The following is a 21,438-nucleotide window of genomic DNA, read 5'->3' as shown; positions in this document are numbered from 1 at the left end:
TCTGCCTGACGCTATTTTTAACACATTCTCAGGTTTGCATTAAGGCATCAGGGGTGCTGACGGGCACTGGCTGTGGCTAACAAGTTAGCCGGAGCTTGCCCGGCTGTCTCCACTTCAGTTCTAGACGCAGTCAGTGGTGGTGTAGAAAAAAGCCGGTGACCCAGCCGAGCCCTCCTTTGTGCCCAGGTAGTTCTTTCTCTGTAGGAGAAAAGAGAAAGGGACTCTTCCCTTCTCTCATTATTGCAGCCAGAGTCGGAGTATTTGTTGTGATTCACTGCAGATTGTCATTGCGAGGAGTCACCAAATGGCTCGTCAGCACAGGGTTCAGCAGCTCAGTACAGTCAGGCAACATGACAATTACTGTTATCAAAGAGCTATTTTAAGGTGGGTGAACAACAAAGAAATGAGCAAGAGCTGTCCATGTTCAGAACACTTTCATAAAAATGGATTGGGGGGGTCCCCACAACTCCTGAGTTCTGTGGGTTGCAGAGCAGGCAGGCGTGATGGAGCAGGAGAGGCTGAGAAAGGGAAGGTGTGAAGAGGGTACAAACAGGAGAGCAGTGTGAAGAGCCCTCAGCCAAGGGTCACCCCACGAGTGCCCCTTCTGTTTAGAGTAGCTTAGGTGTGCTTTAGTTTTCGTTCTTTATGAGGTCGATCAAGTCATCAAAACTTGCCCTGTCTCAAATCAATCATGTCATCTCACCCTAAGATTCACCATGTCTCCTCAGAATCCTCCCAAATGAGAAGCAGCACTTTCTCAATTTTAAGTACATTATTTTTCTTTCTTTTTTGCTTTGTTTTGTTTTTTTCTTTCTTTTTGTTCTAAGAACGGGGTGTACAGGCCAGAGATACAGTGGTTAGAGGATTCACCAGACACAGAGTGAGGATCAGAACAAACATATCTACTGAAATGCACTGCTGAGGGGAGCAGCTGGTGAGATAGAAGAGGTCTGCTGCTCCATGTGGGTCACCTCCTTGGCTGGGGATCGAACTCAGGCCTTCACAGGGATGGCACTGAGACTTAACCCTAGGCCACCAGGGAGGCCCTGACATGCATTCTGACAACATCTTAGTGAGCTGTAATGTATTCATGTAGCCCATTTCATAGATAGTAGGATGAAAACAGACTATGAGGTGCAAACCCATAAAGAAATGAAAAATAGCTGCTATCCTCTCCCTCCTCAAGAACACAGAGGCAAACAATTGTACTGTCTCTACAAATAAGCCTGGCTTTCTTTTTAAATATGTGGCATTTCTGCAAAATACCCCTTCCTCCCTTCTTATTATATTCGATAAAAACTAAGGTTTGAGACTCTAGTATCAGAACACACACACACACACACACACACACACACACACAAATGAGCTGCAGTGTCAGTTCCTGAAACTTTAACTGTCTATTTCTGAAAATTCATCAGCATATTATATTTCTAATTCCTTAAGGAAGAAAATATGCAAGCAAGTGAAGTGGAAGGTGAGATCTTAGAACATGTGGGGGAAAGTAGAAAGTTTCTGCCGTGCAGAAACAGCAGTGATACAGACAAGAACAGAGCTTTGCAAGGACACTGGGTTTTCCCAGCTGCGCTCCACACTTAGTGGTCAGGCTCTGCAAACCCATGGAGAAAAGGAGGGTCTGGAGGGTCTGGGGGTGTGCAGAGGCCATGACTCGGACATTTGGGAGATGCTCCTTCATCTGAGTTCTTCTCATGGAGATGCCTTCTCTGATTGAATTCACCTGGTCAGTTGCACTTACTGCTCACGTATGTATTTCCTGAGTCTCCATGACCAGTGCTGTGTCCTGACACCACTTCAGGGTCTCTACCCTGAGTCCTTCTGGCCACCTGGCCATCCTGTGGCACAGAGGTTGCCCAGGAACCTCCTCCCAGCAGGTCTAGGAGGTATATTGCATCTGCCTGGGGGGATATCAGCTCCTAGTCAGCTCACTTCCTAGGTGAGAGGAGAGGAATTCTGACCCAAATGAAGAAGTCTGCTGTGGGGCAGGCAGTTTACTCCAAATTCAGCCAAGAGGTCTCTTCTAGCAAAGCACTAGCATCCACCAGCTGTAGTTCACTGTGTGTATGTTTCAAAGGAGAAGAACTAGGAGCCTGTGCTTAACCAGGGCCACCCTCTTTGGGGACAGGGGCCAGTGAAAAGCCTAGAGTTTCATAAAGAAACTGAAGTCACTTAGGCCTTCCTAGTGGTGCATGGGGTTAAGTCTCAGCACTACCAACCTGTCTGCAGCTACTACAGCACAAGTTCAATCCCCAGCCAGGGAGGTGACCACATGATGCAGCAGACCTCTCCTGTCTCACCTGCTGCTCCCCTCAGCAGTGTGTTTCTTCTCTCCATTCTGTCTCTGGTGAAGCCTCTCACACACTCCCCCTACCCCATACCCCTGGCCTGTACCCCAGTTCTTTAATGCATAAATAAATAAATCTTTAAAAAAGAAATTGAAATCTCGAGCTGTATGGGGTAAGGAAATGTGCGACCACATGGAGAAAAGGCAAGTGTGTCGTCCCAGAAGCTGCAAAGTGCTGCGAAGTGCCGCTGGCCACCCTGCGCTCCTTTTAGCTAAAGACATTTCAGAGCTGCCAAACAGGAGCCGGCTTCGCGGAGTGTCCCTCCCCAGTGCTGAGCAGAAATCTAATTCACAGCTTGGTTCGCACGTGAAGGCTTCCTCCCCAGCCCAGGAATGGCGTCACGATGGCAACTGGCATCAGTACGCTGGAGGGGCTCATGGAAGGAAGCCTCCCGGAGGGTGGATGGGGGTGTCTTCTTTGGGCAGCACCCCCAAAGCATCAATATCTGCAAAGCAAGTTGGAAGTAGGAAGGTGGCATTTGGTCACACAGCCGGACACCTCCTTCCTTAAGGACAGTGTGCTCATTTTAATGAAGTTCATGGACTCGGGCCAGTTCACTGCCCCTAGCTAAAGAGGAAAAGATGCTCCCAGAGGGAAAAGCTACATATTGAAACGCAACTTTAGTTCCTCCGAATAACCTTCTAATGTCCCTGAAGACAGATGTTGCGTGAGACTGGAAGTCAGAGGCTGACTTTCTCTTTGGATCATGGTTTGCATAAGCGTTGGTGGCAGAGAGGACCTTTCTGACTCAAGAGGAGATAACACCTTCAGATACTGACACAGCAGCTGCCCTCTGGACCTAAGTGTTCTGTGCCCCAGGGGCAGGCCGTGTTCTCAACATCTGTCTCCATACAATCACATCACCTGGAGTAACACTTTATAGTTCATAAAGCATTTTCTCATCATTGTCTTACTAGGCTTCCAAATTCTGCCTGAGAATTTCCTTTCTCAATTTGATGACTAAGATGTCAGCCATTTGTCCTGGCACAAAACCCCCTGAGCCTGCTGTATTATGTGCCCACCTGAATGTTGATTTTCCATGAATCCTGCTCCAGCCAGGTCTTCATCAGAAGCTGAAGTCTGTGACCTCAGGATCTTCCATTCAGAGCATTGACCCCCCACCCCACCCCCAACCCCACTAGCATTTCTACTTCTCGTAGCACAGACTCAACTTCTGGGCATAGAAGGCAGATTGTTTCAGGGAAAGTAGAAGATGGCTCAAAGCCCATTCTCTGAAACAGAGAATCCCAGAGTTTCTAAAAGGGAGAGTTGGGCATATAGTTTCTATGCATGTAATTGTAATAGGAATCACTGCTAACAACCTCCTAAGACAGAGGGAATGGCCCTTCCAACCCCAAGAGCAACTTTCTCCTTCCTCTGTCCATGCATAATGGAACCCATGGTTGTCTGACAATTTCCCCCACTATCTGGAGTATTTCTTCAGTATCCCTTCACACCAATATGAACATTTGTGGAATATGAGTCACTCGGGGCACTGTCTTAAGTCTATGGAGTTATAGTCTTTGAAGCCTATAACCTCCTCCAGAAGGACACTCTGTTTAAGTCTCCTCCCCCAAGCACTTCAGAGGCCCCAGCGTCAAGCAAAAACAAGCCCTGTTTCTTTTTTCCTATTTATAGCAAAAGTAAGGTATTACTGCAAAATGATTCAAGTTCCTAAGGGGAAATTTGAGTACCCAGGTGCTTGAAAATCATTGTGTTTCAACCCCCTCGGGTTATTCTTCTCTCTGAAGAGTGAGTTTTTCCTTGCCATGGCTGTTATCATCATCACCATCACCATCTTCTATCACCATCATCAATGCCAATTAAGTCCACAAGTTTGAGCACCTACTGTGTAAATAGTATTATTTTAATGTCACATGGCTGGCCCAGTATACTGGTTGAAGGCACCTGCCTTCAGAGAACTTAAATATATATAGGAAGATGAGTATCTATGGGCCTAGCTCTAGGCACACACATAACCACAGGGAAATGCTTTCTGTGCATGAAAGTGTGTGAACCTACTGTGTAGATGAGTAGCAAAAATGGTGGTAATAATGATGTCAGGAAGGTTGCCATGAAAAGATCATTCATTCCAGAGTCTGTCTTCTTCCTATGAGAACAATGTAAACACTGCCTTTCTTCTCCTTTTCTGCCTCTCTTTTATGTGTCTCAGACTGATGGAAGGAAAGAAGGGGGTCAAAGTGGAAAACAGACCTTTCCTCTCAAAACTCATCTTCTTCAATGTCTCTGAACACGACTATGGAAACTACACCTGTGTGGCCTCCAACAAGCTGGGCCACACCAATGCCAGCATCACACTCTTTGGTAAGACTGAGCCTGGAGCTGGGTAGGAGAAGGGGGAGGGAGGTTCTGAGGAAGAGGCAGCCACAGAGGAGACTCAGGACCAGCACAGCGGGGGGTGAGTGAGGGGAACTAGAAAGCTGGGAGAGGAGGGGAGGGCCAGGGAACTGGTCTACTACAAGAATAAAAGTAAACAGCAAGACAAAGAAAACAATGTTGAAAGTTCACTGTATAATGGAAAAATCCTGAAATAGGAGGAAAGGACTTCAGGAGGTTGAAGTAATTTTTCATTTTTTCTCCTCAGTGATAGCTCTTAAACTGGCCATGGGGATTCTAAATGGGCACACCAGTAAAGAGCCCATTTACTACTTTAACACTTTGTTCACTGAATTAGTGTACAGTGTTACTATTTTCAAAACTGTTTCCAGCCAGCAGGACATGAGAGAAACTGGATTTTATTTACAAAAAGGAAATGTTCGCTTCAGAGGTGGGGTTGATGTAGAAAGTGGGGGTTCCCCCTGTGTCTTCATTTGTGTCAAAGGGTGTTGTCTGCCTGGATGAAGATATTCATCCAGCAAAAAGCCTGCCATCCTGACAGTATCACACAGTCATTCATACATTAATTCATTAAACAACTACTTGTCAAAAGACCAGGGTTTATGGGCAAATTGCTATGCTTTCATTGCCTATCTGGTAACGACACTGAATCAATGAAAGGACAAATTCATGCCAGCTCTGTGGGAGTCTGGGATGCCAGGGCATCCTGGTGCTGAGCCTGGATAGGTGTGCCTGTCAGCACGAAGACTCCCAGAGTGTGGTGATGGCCTCATTGCTCCTTAGAGGCAATTCTCCCTACAGGTCATACCTTAAGTCTCAGGTGTTTCAAGGACAAAGCCCTTTACCCCAACAAGTTCTTGGGATTTTTCAGATGGAGCCCCCACCCTCCATGTTAACTCCAAGTCCTGCCCTACCCCTCCATCTCAGGACTGTGCTTGCCCAGAAGAGCCCACCTTGGCTGAGCCATTGACCCATGTCTGCTTTCAAGTCACATTCTGTCCACCTTCAACCCAGCACATAAATAAAGCCCTGCTTTATCCAAGAGGGCTGGGAAGAGGCAGGCTGCCTTTGATCCCAGAGCTGGTAGCTCAGAATGGGCAGAGCTGTGATTAGAGTGATGGATCCGTCTGACATCTCTCACAGAGGGATAGTCATAATTGCCCCTCACATTTGTCAGGCCTTTTTGGCTTTTTGGCAGGTGTCTGTCTGCAGGAACAGAAGGGCCAGGATTACAAAGAGAGGGACCCCTCCTTCTCTTGCCTTGCAAATGTAAGGCTCCCCATGCTCCCCACCTCCACCCCCACCCCCTCTGCCCTGTTCTCCACACCAGAAACCCTGTTTTTTTACTTCTCCTTTTAACCTCCTTGCTCTCTGATTGGGAGGCCCAAAGTGGTTTTGCTGTTGGCTTTATCACTCAGTCTGATTCCCTGGTCTCCTCCCTTTAAACCATCTTATGATGGGAATAGGGAAAAGTAAACTTTAAGAGCAAAACAGTTGGCTTCTCTGACAAGGAAAGCAGTGAAGCATGTGGAATAGATCTCTTTTCAGCAGACCCATGTGTGGCAATTAAAACCTCTGCCTCCACATGGGCCTCCCCACTGTGTTCATTTGAGCTATTCCTAACAGTCGCCACCTTTCTTGAGTCCAGTGTTCTTTAAAAATTACATTAAAAAATGACAGTCTATATTCAAATAAGTTGAGAAAGTCTGGGTCAAACAACGATGATTGGGTACACAGAAGTGTTCTTGAACAACACAGGACATCCAGAGCCAGGCTTTGCAGGATGTTAAGACTTGAAAAGGAATCAAAAAGCTGGTAATATTTTCCAAATGTAACCAAACAGAAACCGATGCTGTGGCCTCAGCTGAGAGATTATTTTGAAAGCACACCATCATAGAAATGCCTCATGGGTGACATGGTTCCACAGAGCTAGTGAAATCCCATTAATACATAACATGAGCATTAATCTTTTCGACTTTAGCCTCAACCAGGCCAGACAACATTGCATCCCTAAATTCCTAATTGAGTGAAGTTCACCATCATTAAGGTGATAAATACACATTTATGAGAAGCATGATTCATGTCATTTCTCATCCTCAAAAGATCTCTCAACTCGAGCATGCACAGGTTAGAAAGCAACCTTTATGTGAATATGCAAATTTTGTTATGAAGCCATTCCTGATAGCAGCACAGAAAGCCAGCTAAATTATCACCACGTTGCCACCCATTAGGACATGAACATCCTGCACGCTCTCCACTTGACCTGGAAACCAAACACTGGGCCTGGAAGGTTGCCCAGGTGGTCACTGTCATTGAGGATACACAAACCAGCAGGGGTGGTCCTCTAATCAAGAAGAAACAGAGTTCTGGGCATCTGGTCCCTTAAGGCTGTAGAGATCACAGGGTCTCAGGGGCTGCTACTCCCACAGAGGGAAACATTGCGGTTCCCTGGGGACCTGGTCCCACTTGTGGTATCAGGGGGTCAAAAGTCCTGAATTTGGTCTCTCAAGTGAAACAGTGGGGCTGAGGATGTGGGGGAGAAATCTCATCTGTAAAGGGAGCTTGGTCCTTCATCGCCAAGTCAGTGTCCCAGCAGAGCAAGAGCTAAGTGTTAACCCATCTGCACTGGGAAAGGTGTCACAGACTAGCTCACCCGCCCACCATCCCACCCAGGCATGGCAACATTAAGCTTTCAGTGTTTCTCATGTTGCATCTTGTTTTGCCACCTTTAGTTTTGTGTCTTTATTTACCCATCCCTCCAGAGATGTTTGTGAAAGGCATTATACAAACTATATATGGCAAATATATAGCTACTGTATATAATATATGTGTTTGTTTTCATGTTTTCTCTCCTATATGTCCCTCACCCGATATAGAACTAAATGAGCCTACAAGCTCAACTTTGTTGCAAGGTCAGTATCCCCATTGCTTTATGGTTTCCCCCTCCCTTCCTCAGCTTCGCTCCCCCCCCCAACCCCTTTTCTCCTTGTGCATTACCTGAGGCTCCTACTCTACAGTTGCTTAGAGGACAGTAATAGATGTGACTGGTGAAACTCCAAGGATAGCTCCCTTTGCTCTGTTCTGCTGCCCACACTCCCGGGAGGGGGGAAAGGAAAAGAGGCATCATTAGCATCTCAAAGCCCAGAGATCTGTGTGAAGACAAAAGGTTAACAGAATGAGTCCCCACTAACAGAAAGTTTTCAGATCGAGCCCTATCTATGTCCCTTCAGCAATAGAAGCAAACTTGAGGTACATCTGCTGTCTCACAAGGAGGTCTGCAGGGGAGCCCGGTGGAGCATGACATGCCACATTCACTAAGCTGCAGACTGGAGCCGGTGCCACCGTCTAGTTCAGAGCCTGATGTTGAGTGTTCCTTGCTCTTGGACAAATCGCCAAACTTCCCTTAACTCAGTTTTTCCCCATAAAACAGAACTGTCTGCCTTCTCTTCCTTAAGGTTATTCCAACATTCAACTGAGAATGCTTGAAGAGTTTGACTCATTTTGCAAACTGAAAGGACTTGCATCAGTGTAACATCACAGAGGCTCATTAACTCATTTCTGACCTCTTCTCTGCAGCCCCTTCCACTCCAAGCCCTCCCTGTAGGTGACACTTACATTTCTTTCTTTCTTCTTCTTCTTTTTTTTTTTTTTAAGATTTATTTATTTATTTATGCATACAAATTGGGGTACAGGTCAGAGGTGCAGGGGAAGTGAGACGATTCACTAGAGACTGAGTGGGAGCAGAAAAGACAAATCGATGAAGTACACTGCTGAGGAGAGCAGTGGGAGAGACGGGAGAGGTCTGCCACACCACACAATCAACTCCGGGGCCCGGGGATCGAACTCACACTGGACAGCTGTCTCTAGCTTACAGTGCTGCATCCTAACCTGCTGCACCACCACAAAGGGCCAGACTCCTACATTTCTTGCTTTAATTTGCACAGCCCACTCATCGACCATGAGAGATTCATTAAGACCCTTTGTAAGCATTTAGGAAGAAGTGGGCCCAGGCCAAGGGACAGAATAAAAGAAGAGTCTGCCTGTCCTACTTTTATCCTTTAAGGTCAGTGCTGACCACAGGGCAGTTCTGAAAACAATAAGGGGAATGGCTTTGCCTGCCTGCCACCCTGGTCCCTGAACCTTCTCATCCCACTCACCCTACCACCACCCCGTTCATCCATTCCCATCTGGCTAAGCAAACAATCATTGGAAGATGGCATGAGACTTGGAGGAGATGAAAGGAATGAGTTATATGGGAAGCTATTTGACAGATCAGGAAAAATACTTTCATCATGAAAGGATGCAGGGCTGCATTATTCACCTTGGTGATGCAGAACACCATGGTGATGCACCACACACAGGAAAACGAAACAAAGAAATCAAGGGGAAAAGTGCAGTCAATGGATGCACTCAGGTTCATCTTATGATTCAACTGAGGTTTATTGAACCCTGGTGTGAGGCATGTTCACAGATCTAAAATAGAAAGCATTAGAAAAGTAGCTAAAAAATGGTAAAAGTGAAGTGTGAGAGTCTGGAGCTAAGACAGATGATACTTTAGGATGTGCTTCCAGAAGTGATGAAGCACATTCTGGTCACTTAGATCTTCTTTCTCGCGGAAATAGGAGCTTTAGAAATGGTAGTGGTTGCTAAGCAGTTAGTATTTAACTGAACTCTATCAGTATTTGTTCCATGAGTATTTAGCTCACCTGACAGAGGGAGCATTGTCCCACCCAAGGTCCACAACATAAACTATCAGAAAAAAAAAATCGTCACCACCTGGCCCTCAGCAGAGGCCCAGGAGTAAAAGGTGATGTTACCTGCCCACCTGCTGAGCCAAAGCTACCCACCTCCCTTCCTACAGCTGTTTACAGTGAACTCAAGTGAGCGGTGCCCTATGCCAGCTTCTGATACTAATGCTCAAGATGCTCTCAACCCCTTCGTTCAGTGGAAGGGCAACCAGTCAGGGCCAAAATCTGTAGACTCCGGACATATGAACCTCCTGAGATTTGGATCAGTGTTCATCTACTAGTCTCTTTCCTCCAACCAAGGAACAGACTTTGCACCTGGGGAAATATTGCCCTCATTCCCCTATGTCATATTTCATCTTTATCTCCATCTTTGCAAATTTCCAAATGAATTGAGAGCAACTTATTTTCTCAGGGACCACCCCCAATTTATGCTCATGTTATCTTAGCCATACCAAGTAAGATTTATAGGAATCTGTGGCTTTCCACTGACAGACAACACTTGGCTTTAAGAGAAGTTCAAAGCTATTTTGCTACCCAATATCTAGATGGACTAGAAAGCCTTTGATAAGAGAATTTCATATCTCCTCAGCATTTTCTGCCACCCTTGAAGTTTTTCTCTGTTCCCCTTTTGCAAACACAACAGATTGCAGACTGCATGTCACACTCTTGTATTAATATTTGGTGGTGCCTGATACATAAGGACTCAGCGATGTACCCTCACACCTCACAGGCATGCAGGGACCCACACTACAAGCTCAGTGACTTCAGTGGCTGTTCATTTCCCATCCATAGTTTCTTTGTTCTTTATCTCTAAGGCATGAAGTCAGATTTGATGGTTTCAGTGGGCTGGGAAATGTTGGGTGATTCATATCTGTGAAACTCCCAGTGACCATCAAACCAACTTATTAAATAATGGGGGACTAAAGTCAACTCTTTATCAGAAAGGAAAAAAAAAACAAATGCAGTTGATGAGATGATCAGTTCTTCCTGCAGAGGATTAAAGGTTGTTAATTAGGCCCAGCCACCCAGCAGTTACTCTTTCTATGTCACATGTGTCTAAGTATAGAAGATGTAAAAAAAAAAAAAAAAGTAAATCTCATCCTCTTTTAAGAGCATACCCATCCTAACATGTAAACAGCCCTTTTCTGCTCATGAGACTCAACAGCCCTTTGGTTACGTTGAGGCTTGGAATTCCAATTGCAAGTATGGACTTGGGTAGATCACTTTATGGATTGACCACAGATAGTTATTGGAGAGAGGTGTTCTTTTTTCTTGTTCTTTCCTTTATTTATTGGGATTTTTCCCCACTCTGCCTTTCTTCTTGTTAAAATTTAAACAGATAGTTCACACATCCCATCAAGCGTTAAGTGAGGCAAATACATACAAGGGTTTTGAAGGATGTCTGCCTGCTCCATAGTCAAGAGTTAACTTGAACTTGAGCATTTGGTGAGGTTTCCTTGTGGAGGCAAAAACAAAGCTTACACTTCTAGGAACTAGATTCAGCCTGCCAAACATGACAGAGATGAGAGTTTCACTACTCTGTGGGGCGGACTAGGAGCAGCATGAGTACCTAGCACAGTGAACATGAAGAATATCTTGGCAAATTACCCCCCTACCTTGCCCCCCACACTGTGGTGAGAGATAAGCAAGGGTCAAAGATATTTAAGTACTTAAAGAATTGAAACATTTCTATCTGGAAAAGTCCAAGGATAAGTTCTAGCAGAGGTTAAGGATGAGTCTCAGAGTCCTTTACTTGTGCAGATGTTAAAGAGTGTTGATCTTGTTTGAAGTAACCTGTTGAAGATTCTGGGAAAAATAGCTTGATAGGAACAATGAAGCCCACTTTATTTGTAGATCTTTGCTTCATGAAAATCACTTCAGGTATTTAGAGGACTGTAGGAAAGTGTACTTTCAATATATTTCTCTTTCTGAAAGTTCCAACCAGCTAAACTATGAAGTTGAAACCTTCACTGTGTCCTTCTCCAGCAGAGTTGAAAGCAGCAACCCTTCCACTTTGTGGGCTCCCGAACCACAGATGTATCCCACCCCTGCACCACTTGTGGTTTGGGTAAATGGCTATGACTGCTTTACCCATTCAGAGTCTCTCTTCAGACTGTCCTTCCTTCTCTTTGGGACAGAGACAGTTCAGTGGTTCTAAGTGAGGCAATTCATGAAAATAATAGCCCTACCTTATCTTCTGGGTTGGTTTCTGGGACCAGAAAATGTCCCAAATGACTGTCCTTTCAAAATGCACACGTCACACGGTACCATCACTCTTGACTTTCTCTCCTCTCCTTGTTTTACATTGGTTCTTCTCTGAGTTGCAAATGCTAGATCACCCCATACATTTTTATATATTCAGAATGACTTCTTAGCATTGCTAATGCCCACTTAAATCAAGAGGTAGATTGTGTCTCGTGCACCTTTAAAGATAGATTGAGAGCTTGAATGCACAAGGACGTATTCAACATTGATGGTGGTCAAATGTTTCAGTTGAGTGTAAGTTGAGTTATATCTCAGTTGTCTCCCCTGTTCTATGGGAGGACTTTTGCAGAGTATGGTCTCACTTCATTTTCTTTTTGTCAGATCTATGGAGGTATAATTTATAAATAAAATTGTCTGATATTTAAGGTGACCATCGTGGTGATTTGATCTGTGCTTACATTGTGTAAGGATGTTCCAACCTCTCTACCCAGGTAAACAATACCAGGCACCATTAGCTAAAGAAGGAAGTAAAAGACAGGAGCTTCTTACTGTTTAGGCCAGTTGAGATTGCTGCTAGCAGTACGGATAGCTCTGTGGTTTCCTGTGAGAGTTGGTGAGATGGGATTTCCATGCAGCAGTAAGCAGGGACGGGCTGGCATCCCAGTAATTGTACAAGGGGTCTCAGGAAGTACAAGTGCAACAGATACAGAGCTCACTGCTCCGTTGCCCAGTGGTGGCTCCCCTTGTGCAGCTCATTCTCATCCGACTCCCCTGTGGAAGACAGAGGTCCCAGGTTCATGGGATCTCCCTCACCAGCATCTGAAGTGTCCAGAGCAATCTGCCATCTGACCAAACTTGGAACATCTCCAACATAGCATCGACACCAGCATTCCATTTGCCATAGTATCATTCACTGGTATCAGCTGATTTTACACTCAAGGCTTGCAAGATGTTGACTAGTTAGGGGATGATCTGGTGGCCAAAATCTGTTGGTCTACCAAGAAACATTGATCAGCTTGGAGTCTTGGGCTCAAAAGAGTCCTGGGTTTCCTGCTAAGACCAGATGAACATGTTGTCTCTCTTCCTTCATAAGCTTCCCAGCCCCGAACAACCGCCTTAGGCAGCTGACTTCCCAGAGAAGTGGAGGGCTGAGGGCTGGGCTGTGGTCAGGAAGCAGGAGGCTAGGGCAGGCCTGGGCTTTGAGGGCCAGCAAGTGCCCCAAACCAGCTGAGCGCAAACTGAGTGCCCCCAACCCTTTTCTACCTTAACAGTGGCTTGTTTTTAATTTCTTTTAGAAGTGAAAACTACAACTCTGACCCCTTGGAAAGGTTGGTATATCTGTCTTCCAGGCCGCTGCTGCCTGGGTGGGGGTGGGGTAGGTACAACTCTTTGCCCTCTTCCAAGATGCCTTCTCTTCTGAGCTAACCCCGGGAAGCAGCCCAGTGAGACTCTTCCCTGACCTTGGGCCGGCCAGTGTCAATTTAGATTAACTGGTCCCTGGAGACATCCTGTTCTCCTGAGTAGCTTGCACTAGCGGAAGCCTAACTTCTCTTAGCTGGCAGCACTAATGAGCACCTGTCAGTGCCCAGAATAGCTCCTGTATCTGGGCTCCTCTGCATCAGACCTGCCTCTTTCCTTGCACATAAAAGCTTTAATGTGGCGATCTTCTTAGACCTTGGCCTTGCCTGCTGCTCCTGGCTTACTCTGTTCTCGCTTTCTCTCTCTCTGGCTTGGAGCTGGAAGGAAAGTGGTGGGTGAGAGGGGAAAATGAAAGGAAGGGGGCGGATCTTGGTGAGTCACTTGGCTACAAATAAATTGTGTCTTATTTGAGGTTTTCATCCCTCCCAGATGTTTCCAATGGGCAACTGACACTCTTCACAGTTCTCTGGGACCTCTCTGTCCCTGTAATTAGTCACTTTGGCCTCTAGAGCTCTCTAATGAGGTAGAGGCAGCAAAGACAGCCAATGTAGAGAGGAGTGGGGCTGGATGTAGAAGAGTGGTCTTATCTGTGTCCGGGGGGACCAGGCACATGGGCAGAGCTACCACATGGCCAACACAGTCTCTAAGAGGCCTCGATCCAGGATGTGGTGAGCCAACCCTGCCTGGTTAAAAGGCCCTCGTCTTCCTCTCCTGGAGTCCTGCCATATGCTGCCGGTGTGAATGGCAGGTGTGACTCTGTACCATTCTAGTGTCCAGGTGAGGGATGCATAAACTCACTGAAGATGCATGGGTTACACAAGCAGCTCTCTGTGTTAGTGGAAAGAAAATCACAGTTGGAGATAGAAGTCAAGGGATCTTAGGAATGTCACTTAAGTTCCCTAAGCTTGAGTCTGTACATGTTAGAGCAGGAGATAATTACCCGCTTCTCACGTTCATGGGTCTTTAGGGCCCTGGGACACCCTTCCTTGCAGCATGCTGCCCAACTTTTTCATCCAGGTGGTTCTATCCCTGCACATACAACCCCTCAACCACAGAAATTTTCAGGGATGTTCACTGGAAATGGTTAGAAAAAGAGAGGAAAGGTCATTCAGTTGTGTTGGAAATAGAAAAAGAAGGCCAATAATCTCACGGCAAAGCAGACAACAAGGTAAGAAAAGAGGTTTTTTGTTTGTTTGTTTTTTATTTTTTTTATTCCATTGCTTTTATTTTATTTTTCTCCCAGTGGAATATAAAAAGAAAGACAAACCTGGAGACAAAGGAAATATGGGCATCTCAGCACATGTCACAGTTTTTCTGGCTCCTTCCTACAACAAATTGTTATTAAATATCTGACATGGGCAAGTCAAACACAAACCCTGCCCATAAGGTGCTTACAGCATAGAGGAGGATGTATATGTTAGAGGAACAAAGAAGAGTTTAGCACAGGGAGGCATGGAAGTTAGTAGCAGGATATATACCATGCTCTGGAAGCAGCCTGCAGGGAGTCAAGGAAGGCTGCCTGGAGGAGGTGATTGAAGGCTGGACCAGAGAACCTGGAGCAAGGTGTGAGAGTGAGTTGGGCGAAAGTTGTTGTACACAGAGGGACATAGAATGTGAGAATGGAAAGAAAAGTGGATATAGTTGGAGGTTGTCCTTTTGTGACTTTGTGTACTTGTGGGGGTGTGGGGGTGTGTGTGTCTACATCTGTGCTTGGAGATAGGGGCAGGAAGAAGGTGAAGGACCCATGGCAGTAAGAATGGCTGAGGGACAGACAGCCAGCAGCATGAACTATGGGGAGTGTCTGCCATCAAATTCTTTCAAGACTGTGGGACTCAAATAAGTCAGTTGCTTGCTCACTTTGAAATGGTAGAAACATCGCGTTGGGAGTAGCATAAAGAACAAACTAGAGGGAGCAGGGCCTCCGGTGCGAAGGTTTTACAGGCACAATGCACTGTCTTTCTTGAGAAGGAGGGTGGAGTGTACCTGCCCTACTTCTCCAGGGACTTCCCTGGTCCCCTCTGCCTCCTGTCTAGTTATGTCCAGGTCAGGCTTCATGGACATGGCAAGTGGGATGAGGTGCAAGAAAGAGTATGTGGAGATGGCTGTGGAGGCCGTTTGTGGCTTCAGACACTGAGTGCCAGCCCTGTGGGCCTGGGACAGTGCATGGAGCTTGACACAGAATCAACACTGGTGAGATGAGGTCCTCGCACACCAGGCGACCTTTACTTTCTCCTGTGGGAAGAGTTTTCTGACACAACAGGTCAGGACCCTTTCCTGTAGGCTCTCTGTGGCACTTCCCAGCAGGGAAAAGAGCCACAAAGAAACTGAGGGGTTTGGAAATGAGAAGGAACAGGTGCCCACAGAGGACTCCTACAGAGCCGTTACCATTGTGAGATGCGACAGGTTCTTTGCCAGCTCACAGCAGCCTCCCTTGTAGTGCCGGAGAGTTCCTGGCCTGCAAACAACGTTTTCCGACTTGCCTTCCATGGTAACCAAACCAGGCCCCTGCTGGGCTGTTAGCCTGGTGTGTGGCATGCTCAGTTCTCTTCCCTAAAGGACCCACTGGGTGGTCAGCCTGAAAGGGGGATGGCAGAGGAAGCAAAAATCCTCTGCCTGCTGGGGTTGACATTTGTTCCCTTTAGCTTTGACAGCAGAATCAGAGCATCTTCTTAACCATGGGGCCAGGGGTTGGTGGGGGTGAGAGAGAGGGTCCATAGGGATGAATAGAGAGTAAATTTCAAAGCTGTGTGTGTGAGTGTTCAAGAAAAAAAAAAGAAAAAAAGATTAAAAGTGCTATTCATCAAGAGATGTCTGTCTGGCAAGGAGCACCATGTGCCAGGAGACAATGCCCATCTGGTATCACTGCAGTGTGTGTAGGGAGGTGGGATATAGTTCCTAATCCTACCCAGAATTAACGAGCTGCCTGGTTTTTGCAGACTTGCTCAGAAACCACTGTTGCATCGGGCAATGCCACACTGACAGAGACGGGAGTCATGGAGCAGGCTACATAATGCAGGATGCTGCTCAGGAGCAAGATCCTGGCCTTTTTATTGATAAACCAGTCATACATCATTAGTCATATGAGGAAGAAGTAAAAGAGAGGGGGATGTAGAAGCAGAAGGGTGGAACTGTATTTCTCACCTGCTGATAGCTTGGTATATAGATCAAGCCCTGACTCTCCAGTCAGGATTTCAATCTTATCAATAAGGCATTCCACTGTTCAGCTTCTGGGGTCCTTTGTTATACATCAGTCAACGCCCTCCCCCCCCCCCAGATGTTTGTCATACCTTGGGATGTATAAGTCAGGAGTAAGTCCTCAGCCCCCTCCCCTATTCCTGGTCATGATATAGACCCTTCCCAGGCTGACCCAGCTTTATGTTCTTAACTGATGTGAAAGTCACCTTGTAGGGTTGGGTTTCTATGACTGGGCACTTCTGACCTTGCTTGAGGAATAAAATGGAGTTGGACAAGCCGCTTAGATTTAGCAGATCCAAAAGCAACCTTTCTGTCTTAGAGTCAGCCTCAGGTGTAGAGAAGGGCTTGATACAGAGGGTCTCAGACTGGTCCAGTGTGAAGAGGTTCCTGACAGGAGAGAAACATAAACTCTGTGTAGAAGACATTGGAGAGCTGTTTCTCGCCCTGAATTCCAAAGAACACTGTATGTAGATAACAGGGATTGAATAGAAAGAGGGAGTTCTTGGTGGTGGCTTGGATGGAAACCTGTTAATGCAATTGTGGATGACACTAACATTATGATCAATAGGAACTACAAGCTCTTCACATTGAGATGCAAGTCATCAGGAATGTTTTAAGAATATGCCCTTTTCACCTAGGCTTTCCACAGGCTGAGAGAAGGCAGGCCTTCCACCAAGAGGCCTTCCATCAGCTTCATGTTGCTCAGAAGCTCCCTTTCCTGTGCAGTGTAGAGCAGAACCGTTATCTCTTGTGGTTCCTAGCTCTTGAGCTCTTGCACTGCCACCAAGTTCTGGCCTTGGGGAAAGTGTGAACCAGATACCAGACACCTGAAATTGGATAATGCGGCACAATTCACACTCATAGCTCTTTAGCTATTGTCCATCATCTGCATTTTGACCCAAAATTCTAAGCAGTAAACCCCTGTGACTGTTGTAGTAGAGCTTAATGGAATCATCCCATAAGGAATCATGTGGTTTGATTCTGTGTTGCACCACGTGGGTCTCTGTTGCTTCATCAAAGTCAGGTGAATGGGTTCTCTCTTTGTTCCATCACACCATGACCCCCCGCCACCCCTACCCCCCCCCACCGTGAGGACATGGACTTAAAACTACTGCACTTTATGACTTCACGAAGCCCAGGGCAACAGAGTGTGGCAGAGCAAGTATGGTATAAGAAAGTGCCCTGCTTCATTAGCTACCTAATTCATCCAGACAGACATCCAAACTTGCATATACTTCTCAGGAGTCAGAGCTCCATTTGTTGTGGGTGTTCTCGGCTATGAGGCTGAGGTAACCAGAAAGCTTATGCTTCAGAATGATGGGGGAAAGCTGCTGGGGAATTTTATAACCTCGTAGTTTTCATGCCTCCTTTATTTAGCACCATTTGAAAGAATGGCCAGGTTGGCGTGCACTTCCCAGGGAACTGTGCTATATATCTCGCACCACAGACATACTACGGCAGGGTCTACATCCTCTTGTCCGCATAAGTCACCCCTGGTTCCCCATGCACAGCAAAGGCCATCTTTTCTTTACTCGCTCCCACCTCAACTGCATGCGGCTGATTTTGGCCTTCAGGCAAGTGACATTTGAGCAGTGTCTTCTGTCACCCAGTCCAGATGGGGAAGAGGCCAAGTGCTGCAGGCGAAAGCCCTGTGCCCTGCTCTGAGATCCAATGATTGACAGAGTGGCCATGGAGTGCTACAAAGCAGCAGGGAGGCAGACTGCTGTGTTCACAGGTCTCTTCCTGAATACCAGGGTGAGCAGCTGGGGAACATGTAAGACAGGCCACCCTCAGATTGGGAGAATGATGGAGCAAACTTATGTTCACTGAAGTTCTTTGTAGGATATTAATGAATCTGCTACCGTCTTCTTGAACTTGACCCTCAGCTGTGACCTTAGCATGTTAGGACAGACTAAAGGAGCCGTAGTCACCAGCACATTTTAACCTGAGCCTCCTGTTCTTTCCTTGCAAGGGAAGCCACCCCGTTAGACAGCTTGGGGTCACAGCTGAAGCAGCTGCAGTCATTTCTTTCTTTTCTTTCTTTCTTTCTTTTTTTTTTTTTAAGATTTTATTTATTTATTCATACAGAACTGGGGTACAGGTCAGAGGTACATGGGTGGCCAGACGATTCACCAGAAACAGAGTGGGGAGCAGAACAGGCAGATCGACAAAATACACTGCTGAGGGGAGCAGCTGGCAAGACGGAAGTCTGCTGTGGCATGTGGGTCAACTCCGGGGCAGGAATCCAACTCGCACTGAAGCCGCCACCCTTGGCTTAGGTGCAGCGCTCCAATCCGCCATGCCAGCAGGGAGGAATCAGGAATTTCTTTAAAAAGAAAGAAAGAAAGAAAGAAAGAAAGAAAGAAAGAAAGAAAGAAATGTATTTATTTATGCATACAGAGTTGGGGTACAGGCGCAGTGAGGGGATTCACCAGAGACAGAGTGGGGAGTAGAACAGGCAGACTGACAAAGTACACTGCTGAGGGGAGCAACACGTGGGACACGAGAGGTCTGCCACGTCATGTGGTTCACTTCCATGGCGGGGGATGGAACTCATGGTGAAGCAGCTGCGGCTGGCTTTGCAGTGCTGCACTTTAACCCATTGCACCACCAGGGAAGGCCCAGCTGCAGGCATTTCTAAGCCCTTCCTATGGAGCCAGAACACCAAAGGCTCCCAGTAAGAGGGTGTCTCATCACGGGCAGGCTTCATGACAGCAGACCGGGCCATGCTGTCCCAGGTCAAACCAGGCTGCTCATGACGCATGCGCTCTCCCCACAGGCCCTGGCGCCGTCAGCGAAGTGAACAATGGGACGTCGAGGAGGGCAGGCTGCATCTGGCTGATACCCCTTCTGGTGTTGCACCTCCTTCTCCAGTTTTGACCTGAATGCCGCCGCCCCCCGGGGAGAAGCTGCCGCCACTGCATCCACCAACAGAACAGCGCCGGCAACTCTGACAGCAGCAAGAGCTTTCCCCTTTCCAAATAAGATATAATTAAATGCAATTCAGAGAAGCAGAGCCTAATGGGACACGAATTTGAGGGAGGGGAACAAAGAATACTTTGGGAAAAAAAAAAAAAGTTGTAAGAGGAAATCGAAAAATCGCCTTCCAGGCCTTGCAAATATTTAGGCACAGCTGAGTTTTCTTTCTTTTCCGAATGGGAAGAGCGCGCCTGGCTCTGGACCCGCCTGCAAGCTGCATTGTGTGACCTCCGAGGCCCGGTGGGCAAGGGCTCAGACACTCTGTCCGGTAGCGTGACCCCATCAAGGAAAACTCTGGAGTCGGCCACCCCCAATTCAGTCCGTCTCCTGAGAGGAGCAGAGTGAGTGGAGCAGGCCCAGACTGGCCACTGCGGGCCCTTTCTGTAGACTGTGCCACTAAAATGTGTGATGAAAGCAAAATTAAAAAAAAAAAAAAAGAAAGAAAGAAAAAAGAAAACAAACAAGACAGCCTGACAGCTACAATAATCCCACAATCAACAGTCACAAAAGATAGTGTTAAACTTTTTTGTTGTTGTTGTACTACATGGACATTCTGGATAATAAGGAATTCTGATTCATTATTAATTTTATTAATTATATTTTCTGATGAGTCTAGAACTTAGTGCAAAAACAAGACACAACTAAAAAATACACAAATGAAAGGGGTGAAGGGAAGTATGTTTGTTCACTATTAAAAACGAGTAGAGTATTTCTTAACTAGGTTTACAACTGGTGGACCGTGCGCCGGGCATTAACCACCTGGTGAGGATTTGACAAATCCACCAAAAAAAAAAAACAAAAAACAAAAAAACAACCACATACAATTTAACCAACATCTCCACCAGCGCTACAGATTTCTCCTTATTCTGGTATTTAATGCAGACAATACGCTGCTTCTACATGCTGTTTAGAAATGGAAGGGTGAGCCGCATTGTATCTTGAGTTTGTTAGCGATGCTTCTTTTGATGACATATATTATACAGTATATATATACATATATTTTTTTTGTTAGAGTTCTAGCCATTTTCTTTCTCAGCAGGGTCCTTTCTCAGACATTACTGCATGCTGTATATGGCGTTAGCTGTGTGTTGATCTTCTAAAAGATGATAGAGTTTACTGGTAATTGTGTAATCAGCTCCTGCCTTTTGATTTTCTTGGGTTATTTACATGTCAGAGACATTTATACAAAGTGAAAAGAAAAAGCCAAACACTAATACCAGGCTCAGCATCTTTTCCAGGTGTGGCTCTCGGAGGCCAAGGCCACGGCAGGCGGCCTGCTTCTCCATCACGCCTCGGGCATTAACAAACAGCAAGCAACTGAAACAACTAAACAGTCCGTAACCACTTGCTTTAGCCCATTATGGGAATCTCTGATGCCTTTGGGACCACTGGAGAATTGAATCTTCTTGGTTTATTTTATTTAATTTCCCACCTTCGTGTGCGTGTGTATGAAAGAGAAGAAAATGCAGTTTTTAGGTAAACTTTTTTCCTCCCCTGAAGTCTGGGAACCAGAGAGGCCTCGGGGAGGGGTCCTGGATGTGATGAGGGAAAGTGGGATTGGGGGCTAGGGGAGGGGGGTTGTCTCTGACTTGACATTAAAAAGTGTTCCATGTCCCTCTTCATTTGGTGTGGTACCTCATTCTCAGGTGGGGGGGTGAGGGGACAGAAATTGCTGGCTCAGGTATGAAGAGCCTGGAAGGGGATTGCTCCTGGATCAAGCTCCTTACTGCCCTTTCGACCCCTCCTGGTGGTGTAGTGGGTTTTTTTTCTGCAGTAGGTGCCCTGATGCAGACAGGGGTCCCGGAAAGCACCTTCATCCATATTACAAGGAAAAGGAGGAGTCTCGCTGGGACTGCATCTCACTCTGTTCCTTCAGAAGGTCTGGAATGAGATCAGCAGCATCCTGCTATGATCAAGCCCCTCACCTAGAAGCCAAGCAGTGTCAAGACCGGTTCTGGGGGGTGGGGGTGATTATTTCTAGGAGGCAGTGTCATGCAGCTATCACCAAATAGAAAGAAACTTGAAACATAACAGGCTGGTATTGAATGACCCCAAATGCCACCCACCCACCAATGCTTTGGGTTCAGCCACCCCAAAACCTCTAGCCACAAATTCTATGAAAAAGTGGATTTTAATACAAAATCATATTCAAATAGCTCTTCTTAGCTGATTGA

The 21,438-nt window shown here is 46.4% G+C and overlaps 1 protein-coding gene across 4 annotated transcripts in view; it reads left to right on the top strand.

Moving 5' to 3' along the window:
• NTM (neurotrimin) overlaps positions 1-20,060 on the top strand; it is a 946,501-nt gene extending 926,441 nt beyond the window's left edge. For 2 of the 4 annotated variants that reach the window (XM_012729578.1, XM_004689086.2), the window contains 4 exons: positions 4,534-4,685; positions 7,595-7,630; positions 12,967-12,999; positions 19,065-20,060. In XM_012729578.1, the coding sequence (XP_012585032.1) occupies positions 4,534-4,685; positions 7,595-7,630; positions 12,967-12,999; positions 19,065-19,165 (322 nt within the window). In that variant the 3' untranslated portion in view covers positions 19,166-20,060. The remainder of the gene's footprint in view (positions 1-4,533; positions 4,686-7,594; positions 7,631-12,966; positions 13,000-19,064) is intronic. The other 2 variants (XM_012729579.1, XM_004689088.2) reach the window with 2 other exon arrangements.
• Positions 20,061-21,438: the final 1,378 nt, after the last annotated feature.

Source organism: Condylura cristata, unplaced genomic scaffold (assembly GCF_000260355.1).
Source record: "Condylura cristata isolate star-nosed mole 26May11 unplaced genomic scaffold, ConCri1.0 scaffold00025, whole genome shotgun sequence".
Classification (NCBI taxonomy): Eukaryota; Metazoa; Chordata; class Mammalia; order Eulipotyphla; family Talpidae; genus Condylura; species Condylura cristata.
This window is presented reverse-complemented; position numbering and strand designations above follow the sequence as displayed.